The 21765-nt window shown below is 48.9% G+C and overlaps 1 protein-coding gene across 1 annotated transcript in view; it reads left to right on the top strand.

The window, feature by feature from the left end:
• The window catches only part of Snx8 (sorting nexin 8), a 40762-nt gene that overhangs the window by 17367 nt on the left and 1630 nt on the right, over nucleotides 1-21765 (top strand). Inside the window, exons 2-10 of the mRNA XM_026405686.2 lie at nucleotides 8932-9122; nucleotides 10335-10452; nucleotides 12679-12800; nucleotides 14675-14755; nucleotides 14984-15144; nucleotides 15627-15759; nucleotides 18582-18650; nucleotides 19759-19896; nucleotides 20270-20419. Coding sequence (XP_026261471.1) covers nucleotides 8932-9122; nucleotides 10335-10452; nucleotides 12679-12800; nucleotides 14675-14755; nucleotides 14984-15144; nucleotides 15627-15759; nucleotides 18582-18650; nucleotides 19759-19896; nucleotides 20270-20419 — 1163 coding nt within the window. The remainder of the gene's footprint in view (nucleotides 1-8931; nucleotides 9123-10334; nucleotides 10453-12678; nucleotides 12801-14674; nucleotides 14756-14983; nucleotides 15145-15626; nucleotides 15760-18581; nucleotides 18651-19758; nucleotides 19897-20269; nucleotides 20420-21765) is intronic.

Here is a 21765-nt window from a genome sequence, read left to right on the forward strand (position 1 = left end):
AAGGTGTGTGTCTAGGCAAGGTCCTAAATCACTCTCTGCTTGTCCTGTGACGGTGATTCTCATGCTGATCATGACCAGCAGCAGCTGCCATACCTGGACATGGAGAGGAAGGCACCTTCTCAGGCCCCACCCAGACCCCCTGGTGAGAAGCTCCAGGTGTGGGCAGCCATCTGTATTTGAACAGGCCTGGCAGGTGATTCTGATGTAGGCTCAGTTTGAAGACAGGAGCCCTGTGACTCCCTGCCATCCCTGGCTGGCCCTCCCCATCCGCATGTTCTGACGAGCTGGCAGCTGAGGTGGGTGGCCTCACGAAGTGGTGGAACACTGACTTTGGAGTCTGCCAGAAGATGCGTTCGGCCATTAGGAATCTTGCTCCGCGCTGCAGAATGCCAGATATCCTGCGTGCTTCCATAGCACATTACACGGTGAGGGACTGTATGCTGGTATGGGGAGAACCCCCTCGGGGCTGGACTGGTGGAGTGGGGTGTCTCTGAGTGCTTCATACAGCTCCTCCACTGGGCCAGCGTGGAGCAGGGTGGGGTCCAGGTCTGGCTGAGCCTGGCCTCTGGGTGACTGAAGCAAGGGACTGCAGCTGTGCAAGTGGGGGCCTGTGCACGCCTGTCCCTGTGTGCTGGGCAGAGGTTCTCCCAGGCTGTGACTTCTGTGTAGGTCAGCATTTACAGAAGGTTTGTGTAAAGGAAGGCATGAGCTGCAGCATGGTTTATTGACAAATCTTGTTTGCTTCCTAAAGCTTTGGACTTTGTGATTACTATCTCAAGATTCTGCTGGAAGAATGTTAGGAAGGGAGAGTGTGTATGTGTGTGTGTGCATGGCAGGGATCCAGTCTTCAAACTGTGTGTGTGCCGGAGTGTATGTTTGAAGTTTCATTTCTTTTTTCTTGGTACTGGGGATTGAACTCAGGGATACTCGACCACTGAGTAACATCCCCAGCCCTATTTTGTATTTTATTTAGAGAGACAGGGTCTTTCTAAGTTGCTTGGGGCCTTTGCCAAGTTGCTGAGATAGGCTTTGAACTTGGGAACCTCTTGCCTCAGCCTCCTGAGCTGCTGGGATTACAGGCCTGCGCCACTGTGCATGGCTCAGTACTAAGTTTTTTTTTTTTTTTTTGAAGAGAGAGTGAGAGAGGAGAGAGAGAGAGAATTTTTTTTTAATATTTATTTTTTTTTTAGTTGGCGGACACAACATCTTTGTTGGTATGTGGTGCTGAGGATCGAACCCGGGCCGCACGCATGCCAGGCGAGCGCGCTATCGCTTGAGCCACATCCCCAGCCCCAGTACTAAGTTTTAATTGGTGGATTTACAAAACCTTTTTGGATTATGGTATAATAAATCTGGAAGGAAGTCAGGAACATTTATTGAATGTTTTCTTTTTTGCTAGTTATTTCCAGTTCCACAGTCTCATTTAATTCTGAGGTTCTTCTTGTGAGCCAAGAACTGCCAAGTAAAGCAGTCTTGTGCCAGAAGGGTTGGAGCAGGGAGTGAGTGACATTCAAGGGGCCTGTAAGGGGTTGTTGCTGTTATTCAAGGCGAGGATGGTGCTCACTGGCCAGGGTGGGGAGGCACCCTTATGCCCACGTTATAGGTTATCAGTGAAAGCTCAGAAGTGGTCGCTTGCTAGCCCGTACAGCTGGGAATTGATGCAGGCTGAATCCCACCCTGTATCTCCTCAAGTCCGATGCTGACCTCTGTCTATAGCCCACTGGTGCGGGGCCTGGTGGCTCTCCGTCTAGTTTGAATTAGCTTTGTGGGGCTGGGTTGGTATATAGTATATCCCAGATGCTGTGTCTTATGGGGCCACCTGCCTTGAAGAGGGTGTCAATTTGATAAGAGTATTGAAGTCCTCGTTTATTCCTCAGAAAACCAGACTCTTGCCCTTTTTGTTTCTGCCCTTTCTGCAGTGTGGCCCATCACAGGACAGTGCAGCAATTTGAAATGATCATTCTCTCCTTTTTCTTAGTTTGTTTGAAAATACCAGTGTCCTGGTTTAGTGAGTTGATACTTGGAACCATACACTCTTGCCATTGGGCTTGGAACTTCCACAGAGGGTCATTATGATGCTTGAGAACAGTCAGGATTTGGAGCAATGCCTTTGCTTTAAAGTGTGGTTTTTGGAGTTCTTTTAGATTCTCATGTGATCAAAGTTCAGATTCTTCACCAGCATGCAGTCATTTGGTAATCATTACTGAGTTCACATGCTGTCTTGGAAGATGACCTTATTTTAGTAATTGTGAAAATTAATACATGATTAAGAGATAAAACTTTTTTAAAAGATTTTTTTTGGAGCTGGGCATGGTGGCACATGCTTGTAATCCAGCGGCTTGGGAGGCTGAGGTAGGAGGATCACCAGTTCAGAACCAGCCCCAGCACCTTAGCAAGGCCCCAAGCAACTCAGTGAGAACTTGTCTCAAAATAAAAAATGAAAAAAGGACTGGGATGTGGCTCAATGGTTAAGTGCCCCTGGCTTCAGTCCCCAGTACCAAAAAAATGTGTTCTTTTTGGTACTGGGGGTTGAACCTAGGGGTGCTTACCAACCTGGGATTGAACCCAAGGGTGCTTAACCACTGAGCTACTCCCACAGCCCTCTTATTTTTTATTTTGAGACCAGATCTCGCTAAGTTGTCCAGGCCAGCCTTGAATTTATGATCCTCTTGCCTGGACCTTCAGAGGAGCTGGGATTGTGGGTGTGGCCACTGCACTCAACTTTTAAAATTTTTTTTAATTGAATACCTCTGGTGCTTGCCCGGTGTCTGTGTCCTGTTACCTTTTACCTTTCCTCTCTTCTTCCATTACTATCTTCTTTTATATTAAATCAGTGCTTTCTAATTCCCTTGTTTCTTTTCTTTTTGGGGATGGAACCCAGGGTGGGAGGCGAGAACTCTCCCACCAAGCTGTATCCCAGCCATTTATTCTCTTGTTTCTGTTACTATATTTTTTGTTATTTTCTTAGTTATTGCTCTGGGGGTTACAATTGATATCTTAATTTATACTGGTCTGGTTGGAGTCGGTGCCTGTTTAGAGTCAGTTGTGTGTAAAAGCTTTGCTTCTATGTTTTAAGTCGATTTTCTGTCACTATAACAAATATCTGAGATAACAATTTATAAAGAGAACAGGTTTGTTTATTAAATTTTTTTTGTAGTTGTAGATGGACAGAATGCTTTTATTTTATCTGTTTATTTTTATGTGGTGCTAAGGATTGAACCCAGTGCCTTACTCATGCTAGGCAAGCACTTTGCCACTGAGCCACAACCCCAGCCCGAGAACAGGTTTAGTTTAGCTTACAGATTTGGAAGTTTCAGTCCATGATCAGGTAGACATTGTTCTTAGGTCTGGGGGAGAGTACATCATAATGGGGAGCATGTGGCCTAGCAAAACTGTCCACTTATGGCTGGGATGCAAAAAAGAAAAAGAAAAGAAGGGGCTGGGGTCCCACTCTCCCTACTAGAAGCATGCCCTAGTGACTTTAGTGCCCACTTCCTGGTTCTACCACCTCTCAATACCCCACCCTGGAGAACAAGGCTTTCACATCTGGGTCTTTGGGGGACATCCTGTATCCCAACTAGAGCATCCTCTATGGCTCCATTCCTTCTCACCTTTTTCAGACAAATTTGTGTCATACAAACTAAGCCTGTGCATGTTGTGTGCAGATTTGTCATTATTGCTCTATGCAGTTGTCTTTTACATCAGCTAGGGATAAAAGTTACAAATAAAAATATGTTCCGGATGTGTGTGATGGTATGCCCAGGAGGCTGAGGCATGAGAACTAAAAGCTGGAGGCCAGTCTGGGCAACTTAGTGAGACTTTGTCTCAAAATTAGAAAATTAAAAAAAAAAATAGGTGGGTGGGCAGGTGTGGTGGTGCACTCCTGTAATCCCAGTGATTCAGGAGACTGAGGCAGGTCAGCCTCACCAACTAAGTGAGGCTTTAAATAACTTAGTGAGACCCTGATTCAGAATTAGAAAAAGGTCTGGGGATATGGCTCAGTGGTAAGGTACCTCTGGGTTCAATTCCCCAGCACCACAAGGGAAAAAAAAGTGGGAGATGTGTCAGAATGTGGCTCAGTGGTAGAGTGTTTGCTTTAGCATGTGCAAGGCCCTGGGTTCAACCCCCAGTACTAGGGGAGGAAAACACACACACACACACACACACACACACACACACACATCCTTTGTTATACTTTTATATTTACCTATGTAGTTACCTTTACTTTATTTCTTCAGGTGGTTCATATGGATTCATTTTTTATGGGACAGATCTGTTACACCGAGATCTTACCGGTGTTTAGTTACCCTGCCATGTCCTCATTCAATGTCAAGAGCTATGTGTGTGTGTCCATGTGCCCGTGCTTTCAGGAGACTTCATCTCTTACACTGGCTGTTGTGATTATGTTGTGTCTAGGTGTGATCTCTTTTAAGTTGATCCTGGTTGGAGTGGGTTTTTTTTTTTTTTCCCCCCGTGGTGCTGGGGATTGAACCCAGGGCCTTGTGTGCAAGTGAGGCAAGCACTCTACTGACTGAGCTATATCCTCAGCCCCATAAATTTTGGGAAATTTTGGTCATTATTTACTCAAGTTTTCTAACCCTTTCTGTCATTCCTTTAGAGTCCCCCTATGAGTGTCTGGTATCTCGATGGTGTACCTCAGGTCTCTCACAACCATTTCTGTTCATTTTTTTTTCATTCCTTTTTCTTTGTGCCCCTCAGACTGGATAATCTCAATGATTTAACCTTTGAGTTTGCTGATTCTTTCTCACTCAAATCTGCTGTTGAGCTTCCCTAGTGAATAGTTCATTTCATTTATTGAACATTTCAATTTTGGACTTTTTATCTGGTTCTTTTTTTTAAAAATATTTTATTTTTTTTTAGTTTTCGGTGGACACAACATCTTTGTTGGTATGTGGTGCTGAGGATCGAACCCGGGCCGCATGCATGCCAGGCGAGCGCGCTACCGCTTGAGCCACATCCCCAGCCCCATGGTTCTTTTTTATAATGGAAGTTTATTGATATTTTTCTGTTGATGAGACAGACATACATTGTCCTTACACATTCCCTCAGTTCTTGAGGTGTGGTTTCCTTTAATTCTTAGAGCATGCTTAAAATAACTGAAAAAAAGTATTTGTCTACTAAGCTCAGTGTGGGGTTTCCTCTAAGATGGTTGGTATTGATTGCCTTCTTCCCGCTGCATTTGGGCATGCTTTATTTTCATTACATGTCTATAAATTTTTGTTGAAATTGAACATTTAAAATAATATAATATGGGGCTGGGGTATGGCTCAAGTGGTAGCGCGCTCACCTAGCATGTGTGAGGCACTGGGTTTGATTCTCAGCAGCACCACATAAAAAAAATAAATAAAGATATGTGTCCACCTAAAACTAAAAAATAAATATTAAAAAAAATAAACAAATAAAATAATATAATTTTTTGGCTTGGGGTTGTGGCTCAGAGGTAAAGCACTTACCTAGCATGTGTGAGGCACTGGGTTGAATCCTCAGCATTGCATAAAAAACAAAATAAAGTTATTGTGTCCACCTATAACTAAAAAGTAAATATTTAAAAAAATATATAATGTGGGCTGGGATTGTGGCTCACAGTAGAGCGCTCTCCTGGCATGTGCGAGGTGATGGGTTCGATTCTCAGCACCACATAAAAATAAATAAAATGAAGGCATGTGTCCAACAACAACTAAAAAAAAAAAAAAAAAAGTAAAATATCGATCCATTGACAATTAAAAAAAAAATGTGGCAACTCTGGAAACCAGATTTCCCCCTCCTTATGGTGTTGTTACTGTTTGCTGTTATTTATTTGTTTAATGAATTTTCTGAACTAATTCTATAAAGTCTTGAGTATTATTCTCCTAGAGTTGCTGTAACAAAGTACCCACAATCTGTGTGGCTTAAAACCAGAAAGTTATTGTCTCACACTTCTGGAGGATCCAGGTGTTGGCAGGGCTGTGGCCCCTCTGATCCTGAAGCGGGGATCCTTCTTGGCTCACTCTGGCTTCCAGGGCTTTCCTTGGTGTGTCTTGGCTTGTAGACTCAGCCATCCACGTCTGCGAGTCCGCCTGCCTCTCACCTGGCGCTGCAGGGTGCCTCTGTGGCTTACACAGGCTCCAGCTTCATCAAATTAAGGGCCTGCCCTGCTTCAGCATGACCCCATTGAGCTCCGTTATATCAGTAAGTGTACCTTGGATTGCTGCAAGTCTTAGGCTAATTTCTGGAATAGCCAAGTCTTTCATTAATTTCTGAAATCCTGAGGTAGAGGATTCTGGCCATTTTTACCAGTGTCCTCATTGCATTAGTGGAGGAGTGGGTTTTGGAGGCCCTTCCGCTGCCATACTGATGTCACCAGCCTTTTATTTGTGAAGCTTTTCAGAGGTAGCATTTATATACCATGCAGTTATCTCATTTACAGTACCCAGTACAGTGGGTTTGGTATACTCAGTATGCTTTGTATATTCAGAGTTGTACAACCATCACCATGATCAATTTTAGAGCTTTTTTTTTTTTTTTTTTTTAATCATCCTGGAAAGAAAGCACTTGAGTAGATATCACCACTCCTCCCACCTTCCCTCCCAGCCTGAGCTAACAGTAGTCTACTTTCATTTGCATAGATTCGCCTTTTCTGGATGTTTCACATTGATATAATCATCCTGTACATGACTTTAAAGACTGCTTCCTTCATTTGGCATCACGTTGCTAAGGCTCATTTATGCTGCAGTGTGAATCTGTGCTCCGTTCTTGTTTAGGGCTGAGGAACATTCCATTGTGTGCACAGGCCACATTGTCTTTATTCCTTGATGAGCATTTTGTTTTTACCACCTTCTGGCCATTCTGAATAGTGTTCCTATGGACACTTGTGTGTAGTCTTTTGACTGGACGTGAATGTACTTCTTTTTCTTGGGCAGTTACTTAGGAGTGGGATAGCTGGATCACATGGTAGCTCTGTGGCTAACATTCTGAGGACCTGCTGGACTGTTTTTATTTAATTTTGAAATTTTTATTAGGTCCTGGACTGTTTTTGAAGGCTATGGCACCATTTCCACATCTGCCCCAGGTGTGAGGGGTTCCCTTAATATTCACTTAATATTTTCCTCCTCCTCCACATGTACTCAAACATAGCAAACTTGGATACACGAGCACACACATACACACATGTACACTCAAATACACTCATACCCATATGCACACACTGTAATATACACATGTCCACATACACTGATATAAATACACACTAATATTCATACACACTCACAGTACAAATTCATGCACATATGGTCACTGGCATATACACTCATATGTACACACATAAATTCAGACACACATACTCATGTACTCACGCACATACCAGTGCATGTGTTCAACAAGCTGTGTGCACATGCTGCTCTGCTGTGGTATCATCATCACACTGTGAGCTGATAGTGAGCTGAGGTTGTGGCTCAGTGGCAGAGTGCTTGCCTAGCACACGTGAGGTTTGATCCACAGCACTGCATACAAATAAATAAAGATCCAAAAAGATAGAGACTCACCATGTAAATCAGCTGCTGACCTTCTCCCAAGCCTTTCTGGTCATGTCGACCCTGGGCTAGGGACCCCTGCTTGGAGGATTGCTGCTTTAGATGAAGATTCTGTGGTGTCTTTGTGAGGCCTTTAGGGGTTCTCAAGTCAACCTTACAGCCTTAGTTTTTCTTCTTAAGCATTAAAGGCAATTAAGGCAGCCACATGTTATTTTAACTAATTAATTAATTAATATATTTTTGTGGTTCTGGGGATGGAATTTAGCGCTTTGGGCATGCTAGGCCAGTGCACTACCCCTGGGCCACACACCCAGCCCAAGGCAACCACCTTTTAAATCCTAAAATGCTGAGTAATTTCACAGAGGAAATTAATCCAGTCCCCAGTTTTGTTTTAGAACATAACCAGCATCCTGCACTAAGAGTTGCTTTCAAAAGTCAGTCATATGGGCTGAGTGCTGTGATGCACGTCTGTAATCCCAGCTGTTCAGGAGGCTGAGGCAGGAAGATTGCAAATTCAAGGTCAGCCTGGGCAATTTAGTGAGACCTGTCTCAAAATAAAAACTAAAAAGTTCAGTGCTCACTTGCCTGGCATGTTTGAGGCCCCTGGGCTCAGTCCCTGGTCTCCAGTATCCCCCTGCCCCCCCAAAAAGAAATGAGTCATGAAGTGATACCACCTTGGAGTGGACAGTTCTACTGGAGCAAGACCGTCCCCCTATTATACCATCTCTTTATTTATTTGAACTGAAAAGAACTTGAAAGTCAAACTGACTTTTAGTGTGATTTCCTCATGTGTTTGTTTTGTTACAGGCTAGCAGGCATAACATCTCTCTGAATTGTGTTTTCCTGCTTTGTGAATAATGTGTTTGTGATTCTTGTCCCTAAGGATGCTGAAGTTTTAGGGCTAATTAGTTCTTTGGTTTGTAGGATCAAGAAACCTAGCAATGAGCTAGCATGTAGTAGTCCCCCCAGCCTCTGCAAATTAATGTGGTTATTTGGCCTGTGAAGATATTGTGCCAATTGTAGGGACACTAGATCATGTAGAAGTCACACACTGGTTTCACTTGTTTGAACCCCCTCTCGGCTCTAGGGAAGGACTCTTTTCACACATAATTTGTAAATATTTCACTGTTTTCTGAGCCCAAGTTGAAGACTTGATTTGACTGATCATAGAAATGTGTAATTTGCTGGTTCACAAACTGGTGAAGCCTCTCAGGTAGTGATTATTGGGGGCAGAAGCACATGCCCCTCAGGACCAACTCTGTAGCACGAAGAATGGGGGTAACCAGCGTGGGGGTGGTTCTGTCTTTGTGGGTAGAGTCCACGTGCTGAGCCAGCAGAGGGTGCAGGAGACGCCACTCTCTGAGCAGCCCTCTTTACCTGGCATTTGCCTTTTTTCCTGTAGGCTCACCAGTACCCCAGGTCACTGATCGAAGGGACCCAGACCCCAGTCGAATGCAGATGCCACAGGGGAACCCGCTGCTGCTGTCCTATACCCTGCAGGAGTTGCTGGCCAGGGACACTGTGCAGGTGGAACTCATCCCGGAGAAGAAGGGCCTCTTCCTGAAGCATGTGGAGTATGAGGTTTCCAGCCAGGTAACTGCAAATCACGTGTGTGACTGTGTGGACAAGGGGATGGAGAACTAGGGATAGCATCAGGCCAGGAGATGGGGAAGGGAGAGAGTGTGGTCTAAAACTTGTGGGCTCCGTCAAGCCTCTGAGCAGTCTTGTGCCGGTTGCTGGGTCTGCTCCACTCCTGCCTGGTCCCGCCTCACCATCTCTGTGTTCTCGAATCCTGCTTCTTAGGAATCTCTTACAGACAGTCTGCGGAGCACACACCCTGGACAGAAGTGGGTTTGGTGGTAGTTTTGTCATGGATCCCCTGAGGATTCGGAAGTCAGCCCCGTAGAGCGTAGACTCCAAATAGTGACTGCGGTGTGCGGGAATGATGGGTCTGTGTCCAGCTAATCACCTGTAGTAACACTGCCCCTCTGCTGTGGGCACCGGGTGCCTGAGTTCATCAGACATGGGTTTGGCAGCAGTCTTGGCACCCGAGTGTCAAGGTCTTTTTGTCCCTTTGTTCATTGTCTTGCTCAGTTAGGGTAGAGTTGGGGGTTTACTCATTGTCCTGGGATTCAGTAGTGTTGATAACACGTCTTTGGGAGCAGTGAGTCCCTAGTGTGGGGGGATTTGCTAGGACAGGGCAGGCCTGTGCTCCCGGGGAGAGGGTGGCTGGCACTGCCAAGGCTCCTCTGAACAGTCCACTGAATGTTTTGCCCTAGGAGAGAGGTGAGCTCTGGGACCCAGTGGGCTAATGCCTGTCACGCTGCCTGCTGTTCTGCACAGTCAAGAACCGCCGGGTTCTGTTTCAGTGTTTGAAGCCTGTGACTGGCTGCTCTGAAGTCCCAGTGCTGCTGCTGAGGGGGAAGGTAGACGGCAGAGTGGCAGGGACTCCTCCCGGGGACCACTTCAAGGACAGCATGGCTCTGGCATTGCTTAGGTCCTTGCCTTCTCCCACAGTCACAGGGCTGAGAGCCGACTGGCAGGACGCCCTGGAAGAAGCAGCTTGTCCTGGGCCCGGCAGCCTGGGAGCAGGTGCTGCTCCAGTGAGCCGGCTGCTGGCCTCCATTTCCTCTTGAACTGCCTCCCATGAGCGTGGGTAGGAAGAGGCTGCTTTGCCCAGCTCGCCCAAGTGTGGGGATGGGAAGATTTCTGTAGGTTGTCTTCAGGGCAGAGGGGGGAGTTGAGGGGAGTGATGACTGTCATGGCTTCCCATTTTACCTGAGCCCCAATCCCTTTTCTTCGCAGCGCTTCAAGTCCTCTGTGTACAGACGGTACAATGACTTTGTGGTCTTCCACGAAATGTTGCTGCACAAGTTCCCGTACCGCATGGTGCCAGCCCTCCCTCCCAAGAGAGTGCTGGGAGGTAACACCGGGCATGTGGAGGCCCAGGGTGGTGGGAGTGAGCCCACTCACAGGATGGCTCAGTGTAGATTGTAGTCCCGCAGGCTGCTCCTGCCTCAAGGTCCAGGAGGGGCTGACAGCAGGACCATACTGCATGTGAGCCCCCAGGCTGTCCCAGGCTCATAGCTATTGGCCAAGACCCTGGGTTAAGTCCCCAGCACCACACTCACACACACACATACACACACACACACACACACACACACACACACACACAAAACAAAACAAAACAAAAATATCCTAACCAGAGTCAATGCTGTCACTGAGCCCAGGTCTGGTACAGGGAGGGTGATTGGCACACAGCACCCTTGGCATATTGCAGCCTTTGGCTGGATGACTGACACAAAGGGAACGCCCTCATGGTGCACATGTAAAAGAGGGGACCCTGGGTCTCCTCTTGAAGCTCAGGGCCGGGACTTCAGAGTTCCTGAATGGTGATGCGGAGCACTGTTTGCTCCAGCAGTTGGATTCTCCTGCTTTGCAAACCCCTGAGGGCCTGAGAGTGGGTGCCAAGGCAGCACTGGATGAGGTCAGAAGCAGATCTAAGGTGGAAAGTTTGCTCTGCATTTTAGAGGACAGAAGTCAGTAGTTGGCTGCACCTGAAGATTGCCTCGGGCTAGGTAGGAGGTCGCAGATAACCTGCTGGCCAAGTCCTTCTAGATTGGCTGTTTCTTGTAGATTTCCAGAATACAGGGATCTGCCCCTTGGTATTCCTGGAGCTCACTGATAGTTTTTCCCACAACCTGATAGTTTTCCCACAACCCTTTTCTCAAAATTTGTATAAAACTTGATGGGTAGGTGAGTGCCTAGAGCCAACCAGTCTATAGTCTGACATTTTCCAACCATCCCACAGCAGCAGTGTGCTTGAGTGGAGAAGAGTTTAAGCATCATGCAGTGGTTCAGCTCCCACTGTTCTCAAGTCTCTTAAAATGGACATGAGAGACTTGGGAGGCTGAGGACATGAGAAACTGGGTGTGGTGGCACACGCCTGTAATCCCAGAGGCTTGGGAGGCTGAGGCAGGCAGCCTTTGCAAAAAAGCGAGGTGCTAAACAACTCACTGAGATTCTTTCTCTAAATAAAGTACAAAATAGGGCTGGGGATGTGGCTCAGTGGGCAGGTGCCCCCCGAGTTCAATCCCCAGTACCCAAAACAAACAAGCAAAAAAGGACATGAATACCTTTGTCTCTCATGGCCTCCCAGTAGCTCAGTGCCTGATAACGTGTTCTGGCCCTTTCTACACACTGTGCAACAGACTGTGCTTCTCATATTGGGGGTATAAGGATGCCAAGGGCAGGTGAGACCAGCAGATATACTGGGATGCTAGCATCCAGCATCAGAGCTGGTTAAGTGCAGCCAGGGTTTAGGACTTGAAAGCTGCACGTGGACACATGCTCACATGAAGGGCATGTCAGGGGTGGGCCTGTAAATAACAAGTGAAAGGCCATCTAGATGTCTCATTGTCTTGAGTAAGGGTGGAGGGGGACTCATCTCAATGTATTTTCAATGACTTTAAAGACCGTTTCTATTTGTGGTCAGATTTAAATATCCTTAACACCTTGATATATGCTTGCTTTTTTCCCTTGAAGTGAAAATACTTTCTCAAATGAAAGTAGTTAATGATTGCATCTGTCACAGAGTGAACTGTAAGTGATGTGAGCAGGAACACTGAGCTGCATTGATTTGTGGGCATTGCAGAACCCCTCTGTTCACAAGAGAAGTGCCAGAGAGGGACTTGAGAAGATGCCTTCAATGTAGATGATCAAAGTGAGGAATCAGACTTGGTTCCCAAAAGCCAGGTGCAGTTCCAACTGTGGTCCCATCTTGCCTGTGGTCCCAGCTGCTCATGAGCCCAGGAGTTTGAGACCAGCCTGGGTAACGTAATAAGGCCTGTCTCAAAAAAAAAAAAAAAAAAAAAAAAAGCTGAGAGCTGGTTCCCAGTAGTCTCGATCAGAACCTGTTGATCTTAGTTTTCCCTGGCATTTCTGAACCTAGGTGGGTGTGTGGGGGCATGGAGGTGGGGCTCTGGGGCTCCTTTGCAGCCCTTGGGGTCAGCTGTTGTCCTGTGGACCTGCCTGTTGCCCTTGGTCGGCCATGTGGCTGCTCTGACCCTCTGTTGAGATGCTTGGGAACCTGCTCAGTGTGGCTGTTGGTGGTTGCTGACTGTGTGGTGACCTTGTGTTTCTTTAGCGGACAGGGAATTCATCGAGGGACGAAGGAGGGCCCTGAAGCGCTTCATTAACTTGGTGGCTCGTCACCCCCCCTTCTCTGAGGACACCATCCTCAAGCTCTTCCTTTCGTTTAGCGGCTCAGTAAGTGTGTCCTCAAGGGTCCTGGCGTGGGCTGGTTCTGCAGTTTCTAAAGGCTTATTTTCAATTTTGAATCTCTGTCCTCCTATCTCATTTCCTGTGTTCGGGTGCCTGGAAGGCATTCGTTTTATTGTGATTGACAATATCAGACTTCTTTTAAATGATGGGTTGGGTGTAATTTTAAAAGGCATCTTTGGTTTTGACTTTGAAGGGTTTGTATATTGTGTGGAAATCGGGGGTTCTCAGCATGGTTGCTTTGGGGATTTAGAGATAATATACAGAAGCCTGGATGGATGATTTGGAGCATCTGTAGATGTGAATAAATATTCATCCCCATCCCCCAAAAAATATTGGGGCAGGGGGCTCTGATCAAGGACCATGGAGAAATAAGCCTAGTGTCCTCAGTAGAGCCACAGGGTCCATCCACCTCTGGAAACGGTGTCTTTGTGTACATCCCTGTCAGGAATAGCAGCTGTTTCTTTATCCAAGTTGCTGTCACTTTGTCTTACAGGAGTTCAGAGCTAGAACATGGCTCCTGTGTCCAGTGGAGCAGGAAGGGGCTCATAGCCCTTCCAGAGCAAGGAGTGTTCTATGATCCATCTTCCTCCTATCCCTCAGAAAGCGAAGTGCCCAGGTTCTCCTTACAGGGAAGCCTCTTCATGAATGGGCACTTGGGGGCCCTTCACCTCCTGCTGTTAATCTGCTGCAGGGCAGGGGACATGGGACACAGGAGTAGTCAGCCCAAGGTTTTTTTGTTTTTGTTTTTGGGTACTGGGGATTGAACTCAGGAGCACTCAAATGCTGAGCCACATCCCCAGCAATTTTTATATTTTATTTAGACATTGTCTTGGTGAGTTGCTTAGCGCCTCACCATTGCTGAGGCTGACTTTGAACTCGCAATCCTCCTGCCTCAGCCTCCTGAGCCGCTGGGATTACAGGTTTGCGCCACCAGGCTCAGCTTCAAGTTTTACTTTCTCTTGCTTTTACTTCCCTGGATGGTAGGAGAGGCCACTAACCTCCTCAGGAAGGCTGCAGGCATTCACTGGTGACCCTGGTGACACTGTGACCATAGCAGATGGTCAACAGGAACTCTTGCCTCTGCCTCAGCAGAGTGTGTGGCCTGTCTTTTGAGTCCTTAGGGTTGGGGCAGAGGTCTTGTTTGCCGGCAGAGGGATGTGGCAGGCTGAAAACTGCCTGTGCTCCGGGCAGCCCCGGGAGGGGGGACTTAGGGGGTGACCTCCATCCTGGAGGTACACTTCTTTGTCTCTTGCTTTTATGCAGATGGGGTGTTTGTTCTTTGTGGCCTCTCTAGACCCCAGTGTTCTTTTTTAGTAAAAAGAGAAGGGGGCAGGTGACTCGAGGCCTCTCTGCAACCCTAGGATTCCTCACCTCTAACGGCTGTGGATTAGCTTCATCCTGTACTTCCTGGGTGGCTCCTTATTTTGAGACTTGGCTTTGCCTCTGTTCTGAAGGCCTCTGTTCCGAGAGTGGGCTTGAGCAGAGTGCGGCCTGTCTTCTGCCCACCAACTGCTCCAGGGCCTGACTCCCTGGGCCTGAGGGTCTCTCAGGAGGAAGAAACCTCAGCTTCCTTCTGCTGCTCCATTTGGAACCTAGAGGGTCTAACGTCTTGGGGGTTAGGGTATCCCTAGTCCCCTGTTTCTGGAGAGGAACTTTGCTTGGTTAGGCTCTCATCCTTAAGCCAGACTTCCTAGAGTTTAAATTCAATGAAAGAAAATCTGAGGCAGGGGCGGAGGTTCTGGGATGCTGAGGGAGGCCAACGTGGAAGCCGACTTGCTCAGGAGAGACCACTGACGAGGGCGGCTCTCGTGGCAGCCTTGTGCCGATGGGGAGGTGCAGCTGTCTCTTTCCTCTTGCAGGATGTACAGAACAAGCTGAAGGAAGCGGCCCAGTGTGTTGGAGATGAGTTTATGAACTGTAAGCTGGCTACTAGGGCCAAGGTAGTTTTCTGATTTTGAATATTTATTTCCCTTTTTGCTAGAGAAACAGTCATCTTAACATGTAATGATACTCGTGCCACCTCTGCTGTGTGCCGGGGTCCCGCTAGGCCATTATATGTTCTCATTGTACCTTCTTTTGGCTGTTCTGTGATGGGGTTCTGCCTGCCTTATGGGTGAGGCCGCAGCCTCTGAGCAGTGGAGTCACAGTCTCTTTCTCCTCGCCGTCAGGACTTCCTTCCCTCTGACATCCAGACTCAGTTTGCTGTGAGCAGGGAGCTGATTCGGAACATCTACAATAGCTTCTACAAGCTGCGAGACAGGGCGGAGAGGATTGCCTCGAGGGCCATCGACAATGCTGCTGATCTTCTCATATTTGGGAAGGAATTGAGGCAGGTGGCCTTCCTCAGGGTCTGTGGGGAAGTCAGGTGGGGAGAGTCTTCAGAGGGTGGTGGGCTCAGGGCAGACTGTGTTTCCTGTGCTAACTGCCACTCTGACCTGTTTTACTGCAGAGGGGAAGAAAGTAGGGCAGGCAAATGTGGGGGATCATGTTTAGGAGAATAGAGATGGGACCTTCAGCCAGGGCACTGTGGATGCCAAATGCCCCTGTGTACACCGCAGGCTTGCCAGCTTCCTAGACGTCAGCCCACTGGCCTTAGGAAGTGGCTGGCTGCACTTCCTCCACTCCATAGGAATGGCACACAGACTGCCTGGGTTCTTGTTGGGAAGAGAAGTCCCTCACGAGGTCTGAGTGGGGCTGAGATCCCACCTTCTTTATTGCCTTACAGTGTCTCCATGGGCCCCTCCAGGAGCATGGGTCTGAGTGGGACACAAAGGCCAGTGTCTCCTGTCTTATGTGTTTTGCTTTCCACAGTGCTTTAGGGTCTGACACGACCCCCCTGCCCTCCTGGGCTGCTCTTCACCTCAGCACCTGGGGCTCCCTGAAGCAGGCCCTGAAGGGCCTCTCTGTGGAGTTCGCCCTGCTTGCAGACAAAGCTGTGCAGCAGGTGAGTGCACTGGCTCTCCACGCACCTGTCCCAGGGCGTTCTGTGCCCTGTGGGCGTGCAGGGCTACCTCAGCCCAGCTTCAAAGGGCCGACTTCCACTGGGGGAACAGCTGTTTCTGGTTACTGCCTGTCCCCATCTCTTGTGGGTGGCTCCCCACCAGTGGTTTGTTCTTTGGAGAGGGCTACCAGTGACAGAAACAAGTTGGGTTCCGATCTCTTGAGCATCGACTCTGCTGAGATTAGAAGAGGGTGTCTGCTCTTGCAGGCATAATTAGGTGTCGGAGCTGGCTTCTGGGTGGGCCAGATAGTTCTGATTGTGCTGAGTCAGCTAGAATTTGACAGAGTAACTCAACTCAGATTAATTCTCAGAATAGTAACTAAGCTCCCAGCACCCTGAGAGACTCCCTCCTTCCACCCTGCCGCTCACTTAACTTCAGAAAGTGCTTCTGCTGTGTGAGCAGGAGCTGTTTTTAGAAATCTGCTGGCCATTGGGGATTAATTTGAAGATACAGTATTCATCATCAAACTTAAAGGTTCACCTGGGGATTTTATGTTATGAAACTGCTGCCTAATTTTGATGGTGAAAGTTGTTCTCTACTTTGTGGGGAAGTAGTCTTGAAGCTCCTGGTGGAATGAGGCATTTTGAGTGAATTAATGTCCTTGCTGAAGCTCCACTCCCTGCCTGACACCTGGAGTTCTTCTGTTGTCTGTGTGGTGGATCTGCCTGCCAGGGACCTGGGGGCTCTTGCTGGAGGTTGGGGTGCTCAGGTGTTCATGATTGTGACAAAGAGGGAATTTGATCTCCCTGCCTAAAACCCTGGGTTTTCTCTTCCACTCCCAGTGTCCGTGTGTTCCCTTTAGAGATAGAATTTTGAGCCGTGTAGATAACCTCTGATCAGCATGGTGCCCGTTCCTTTCTCAGGTCTGTAGACACCCATCCTCCAGGGTGACGAGCACTGAAAATAAGGTCTCAGTGGTGTGGCTAATGGAGAGGTGGGGGGTTTGGGGCCTGTGCCAGGACCATGCGGCTTTTATGTTGGCTTCTGGGCCTTAATTTCCCCACTAATGTAACATAAGGGGTTGAACTAGGGCGTGCAAACAGCTGCTGTCTTTGAATCCATTGCACCTCTCCTCCAAGCTCCTGGGTAAAGCAAAGCCTGTTCTAGTTGCAAGACGCAGGCATTAGGAATCCCTGGGGCTTTGCAGAGCACAGGATGACCTCCAGGTCCCTGGGGAGGGGAAAGGGCCTGGGTGTCCTGAGGGGTGGAAGCCTGTAGTCCGAGGTTCTCCTCAGCTCTGCCGCTCTGTGATATGTCATGAACTTTGGTTTGAAATTTAATATCTGGAGAAGTACTTTTTCTTGAACTTTCCTCCTGGTCTTTGGCATCATGAATTTACTGCTATTAGGTGTAACTGGATCAGGCCACCCACCAGGACTTTGATCTGAAAGGCTAAAGTTCTGTCTCACCCTTGCTCCACAATTAAAGGCCTCTTGGGGATGATTTTTCCTAATTCTATTTTTACTCATACCCAATTTTATTCTATTAAGAGACGTACATATGATGTCCCAGCAAGACTAGTGAGACTGGAGGCAGGGGCTGCTTTCTTCATGGTGATGGTGTGCTCCTCTTGAAGGCATATGCCATGATGGTTTATGGTGTTGTGCACTGAACCCCAAATGGAACTTTCTGCAGATGACACAAGAAGGGAGGAACCTAGAATCCCTTTCCTACTGGACCAGGGCACAGGGCGCCTCTGCCCGGCTGGTGTTTCTTTTCCGTGTCTTGAAATCCCATAAGATGCTTGTTATTTTCTTGGAACTTACTGGGTAGAATCTGCGTTGGCTGCAGGTGTGGGATTGAGAGGCCAGGAACCTTCTGGCTTAGTGGTCCAAGGCTTGGAGGATGGGATGGTGTTCCCAGGGTCCCCTGAAGTGGCTGTCGCTTTCTGCTCCTAGTCCAGTGCTGTTTCCCCAGCCTCCGCCCACCTGCATCACCCCCACACCCAATCCGATGTGCCGCTTCCTCAGCCTGCCACAGCTGCAGTGCTGGAGGCCATAGGAGCATGAAGGTTGTGCTGGACGCCCGTGGGCTGCCCTCGTGTCCCTGCGGAGTGCCGCTACCTGTGTATTCTGGGAGGTCTCTGGGTAGTGATGGGGCTGCTGGTGCTCACATGTGTCCTCAGGATGCTGTGGGCAAGTACAGGAGCTGGGCTTTCCCTGTCATTACCAGGAGCCCATTCCATTAGCAGGGCCACCCATGCCGCTGTGGGCTCAGTGTGCACCTGTCCATAGAGCCCTGAGCTTTCGCCAGCAGGAGCCTCTGTCTGCTCTCCCTCATTCCCTCTCTGGCCTTCAGCATGTGGCCTTTCTCATGAGAATGTCTCTGTTCCCTTATCTCAGCCCAGCTCTCTCCCACGCACGCTTCCTGCAGCAGCAGCTCCTTCCCCTGCCCCCTCCCGGGCCCAGGCCTGTGTTCCTCCCTGTAGTTGAGCTTGGAGGGTGGCCCCTTGTTCCCAGCAGTCTCCTGTGCATACCCTTTTGACACAGTCACCAATAAAACTATTTTCTGCAGTGCTGGGCAGAGCTGCTGGGGTGTACGAGTGTGGGTAAGAGGGGTTCAGAAAGCCAGAGGAAGACTCATTGGTGTTGAATGGCTGGGGCAGAACTGTGGGCTTCAAAGGCGTTTCTGCCTGGACTTAGGGTGCTGTTGTATAGGAAGGGGGGTCTTCTATAGAGTGGGCCGGTGGCTCTGGGAGGGCTAGGGCTGGCTGTAGGCCGCCTGGCTGGGTCCTGTGTTGGTTAACTCACCCCTTGTTTCCTAGGGCAAACAGGAAGAGAATGATGTGGTGGAGAAGTTGAACCTTTTCCTGGATTTGCTTCAGTCCTATAAAGTGAGTCTCAGCCACTCCTTGGTCAGGGATAGCATTTTTCAAAATGATCTTAGGATCTTTCAAGGGTGTGACTCCAAGGGAATGGAAAGAGTCAAGAGCCAGCGCTGTGCAGGGAATGTGGTGGACTTTCCAGAGCTCACTGGAGTTTCCTGGGCTGGTTGGGGCTCCTTGGTCCAAGCACCAGTGGGCTTTCCCTAAGCTGAAGGTGGGAGGAGAAGCCCTGGGAGTGTGTGTGCTTGTGCTCTTTTACGTGTCTGGGGGCCTGGCCCACAAAGGGGAATTCACCCAGGAGTGGGTGGAGATTCTAGGAACTTGGCTTTGGCACAGAGGAGGGAAGCTTTCTAAGTGTGGGAGCATCTGTGATGGGACAGATTGTGATGGAGCACCATGTGGAACCAGAGAAATCCTTCCTACTGAGGAGGCCAAGGAGAGTGGGCCCAGTGCTTATGGGGAATGTTCTAGAAGGGATTCCTCTGTTGAATGGGGTGGTATCTGGTGGCCTCTAAAATCCTGGCACTGATTCTGTCACTTTAATTTCCTGCAAGGTTTCTGATGGGGGTTATTTAGGGTGCTGCTTATTAATGACGTGTGTCTTCCTTGTAGGGCTTTCTGGTCCTCCTACTGTTAGGACACTGGCCCTTTGGAATTGGGTAGTGTTAGCAGTCTGAGGTCCAGAACTGTCCCAGGGCTCTGGATTGTACATCCCCACGTTTAAACTGAGATTCAGCATGTGGGCTTTGGGTTGGGGACCTGGTGGTGGTTTGTGTAGTGGGCCCCTGTGCAAACCTAGTATGCATCAGACTGAATCTGAACAGGGCCTGGCCCCTAAACTGCTCTACTCCTTGACTGTTCCCTCGGCGAGGACAAACAGGAAAACAGGTTCTCTGGAAGGGCCCCGGTAGCTTTCATTGTTAGCCGTTTGCTGCCAGTTTGCATGCCTCAGCCTCCCCGTGTTCTGGACTCTTTCACTGTCCCCTCTTTTTCCTGGTTGTAGGAGGGAGGACTTAAAATTGGCCCTGTGAAAAGTGCTCTAGAATGTCCCTGGGTTCCGAGTTCCTCTGGGTCAGCTGCTGAGGGCCCGTACACAGGTGCCCCTTCTTCCTTGCAGGATCTGTGCGAGCGGCACGAGAAGGGCGTGCTGCACAAGCACCAGCGGGCGCTGCACAAAGACGGCCTGATGAAGAGGCAGGCGGTGAGCAACCGCGAGCCCGAGTCGGTGGAGCAGCTGGAGTCCCGCATCCTGGAGGTAGCTGAGCAGGCTGGCAGGTGGCGGGGCCAGGAGGCAGCCCTGAGGAGCACAAGGTGGCAGCCTTTTACTGTTAGGACACTTTGGTCCCTCTGGCCCCTGGAGCCATCCTCATGAGCTCTTTTTGGTTGGCTGGATGAGCTTGTAGAATGTCAGTGCCCTGAGCTGGGGTGCTGGGGATGCACCCAGAATGATGTGCTTCTTTGTACTTGGTGCTCTGCGTCCTGGCCCTTCATTCCTTGGAGTCTTGCTTCAGTGGTTGCATGGAAGGGGTGGAGACCCTGGGCCCTGGGCAGACACAGTATGTGGGCAGGGGTGCTCCTCTTCCTGGCACCTTCTGGCCAGGTGCGCAGGGAGACTCTTTTCCTTGCAGCAAGAGAACATGATTCAGACCATGGAGCTTCGGAACTACTTCTCCCTGTACTGCCTGCACCAGGAGACACAGCTCATCCACGCCTACCTGCCCCTCACCTCCCACATCCTTGGGGCCTTCGTTAACTCTCAGATCCAAGGGCACAAGGAGGTGAGGCCCTCCCTGCCCCACCCCTACCCCACCCCTGTCCTGGCCAATGCCTTCCTGTTTCCAGCTGCAGCTCCTGCAGCTAGTGACCTTGGGGAATTATTTCGGACAGTCAGTGGAGTTGGGGTATATGTGGAAACATAGTGCTTGTTCAGATTTATTAGTGTCACATGTGGCCAGAATAATTATGAATTTGTTCTCATGGTTCTTAGTGGGGAGAGCAGAGAGAGACCAGAAAGGAACAGTTTCTTTCCTTCTGGAAGAACTTGAGAAGTCCCAAAGCCCTACTGTTTGGAGATGGTGTGGGGGATGGGAGGAATCAAGTTTGAGGGGTTAAAAATGCCATTACTGGGCTGGTCGCAGTGGCACACGCCTGTAATCCCAGTGACTTGGGAGGCTGAGGCAGGATGATCACAAGTTTGCGGTGAGCCTCCACAACTTAGTGAGACTCTGTCTTAGATGGAAATTAAAAAAAAAAAAAAAAAGACTGGGGATACACCTTAGTGTTGAGTGCTTCTCGGTTCAATCTCTAGTACTACAAAGAAAAAAAAACCCCATTAACTGGACATTTTTCTGGAAACCCTTGGTCAGCTTCCTTCAGATGTTGGCTCCTTAAGTCTTGGAGAAGCAAGGCTGTGAATCATCCTGAGATATTTCACACTGCAGGGACACTCACCTGGCATGAGTGATCTGGAGCCGTGTGACTCCAATGTGTGTCTTGGGCTTTTTGCTCCCTTCTCAGCCAGTGACGTGTGTCTGTCCTTCTCCAGACAGCCTTGGGAGTCTGCTGAGGCAGTAATTAAAACATGACGCTGTCCAGTTCCTCTTTCCCGGCCCAGTGTAGTCCCTGTGCCCTCTGCTTTCTGATATCAGTGGCCTACCTTCCTTCCTTTTCAAGTAACTTTTGCTTCCTGCCAGCACTGGTCCAGGATGGCTTCCTGAGAGGGGTGCTTCTCCCTGTGGCCACCTCTAGCCCCTGGCAGTAGAGGAGGAGTCCTGGCTCAAAATTTGTAAACTTTGGGCTGGGGCTGAGGCTCAGTGGTAGTGCACTTGCCCAGCATGTGTGAGGCACTGAGTTTGATTCTCAGCACCACATATAAATAAATAAAACAAAGTTCCATCAACAACTGAAAAAAACAACCAGCAACTTTGTAAACCTTGATCTCAGGTTCCTTCTGCACAACTGTTGCAACCTCTTCTGACCTCTGGTTCAGTTGCTCTGTCTGAAAAAAGGTATGAAGTCTGGCCCTGCCAAGCTTCCTGTGGTTGGCCTGGGCATTGATGGGTGACGGGCTAATGCAGCAATTGCTGCTTGGCTGCTCCTGGCTGGGTTCTGTGGTACTGGGCAC

Source organism: Urocitellus parryii, chromosome 9 (genome assembly GCF_045843805.1).
Source record: "Urocitellus parryii isolate mUroPar1 chromosome 9, mUroPar1.hap1, whole genome shotgun sequence".
Taxonomy (NCBI): domain Eukaryota; kingdom Metazoa; phylum Chordata; class Mammalia; order Rodentia; family Sciuridae; genus Urocitellus; species Urocitellus parryii.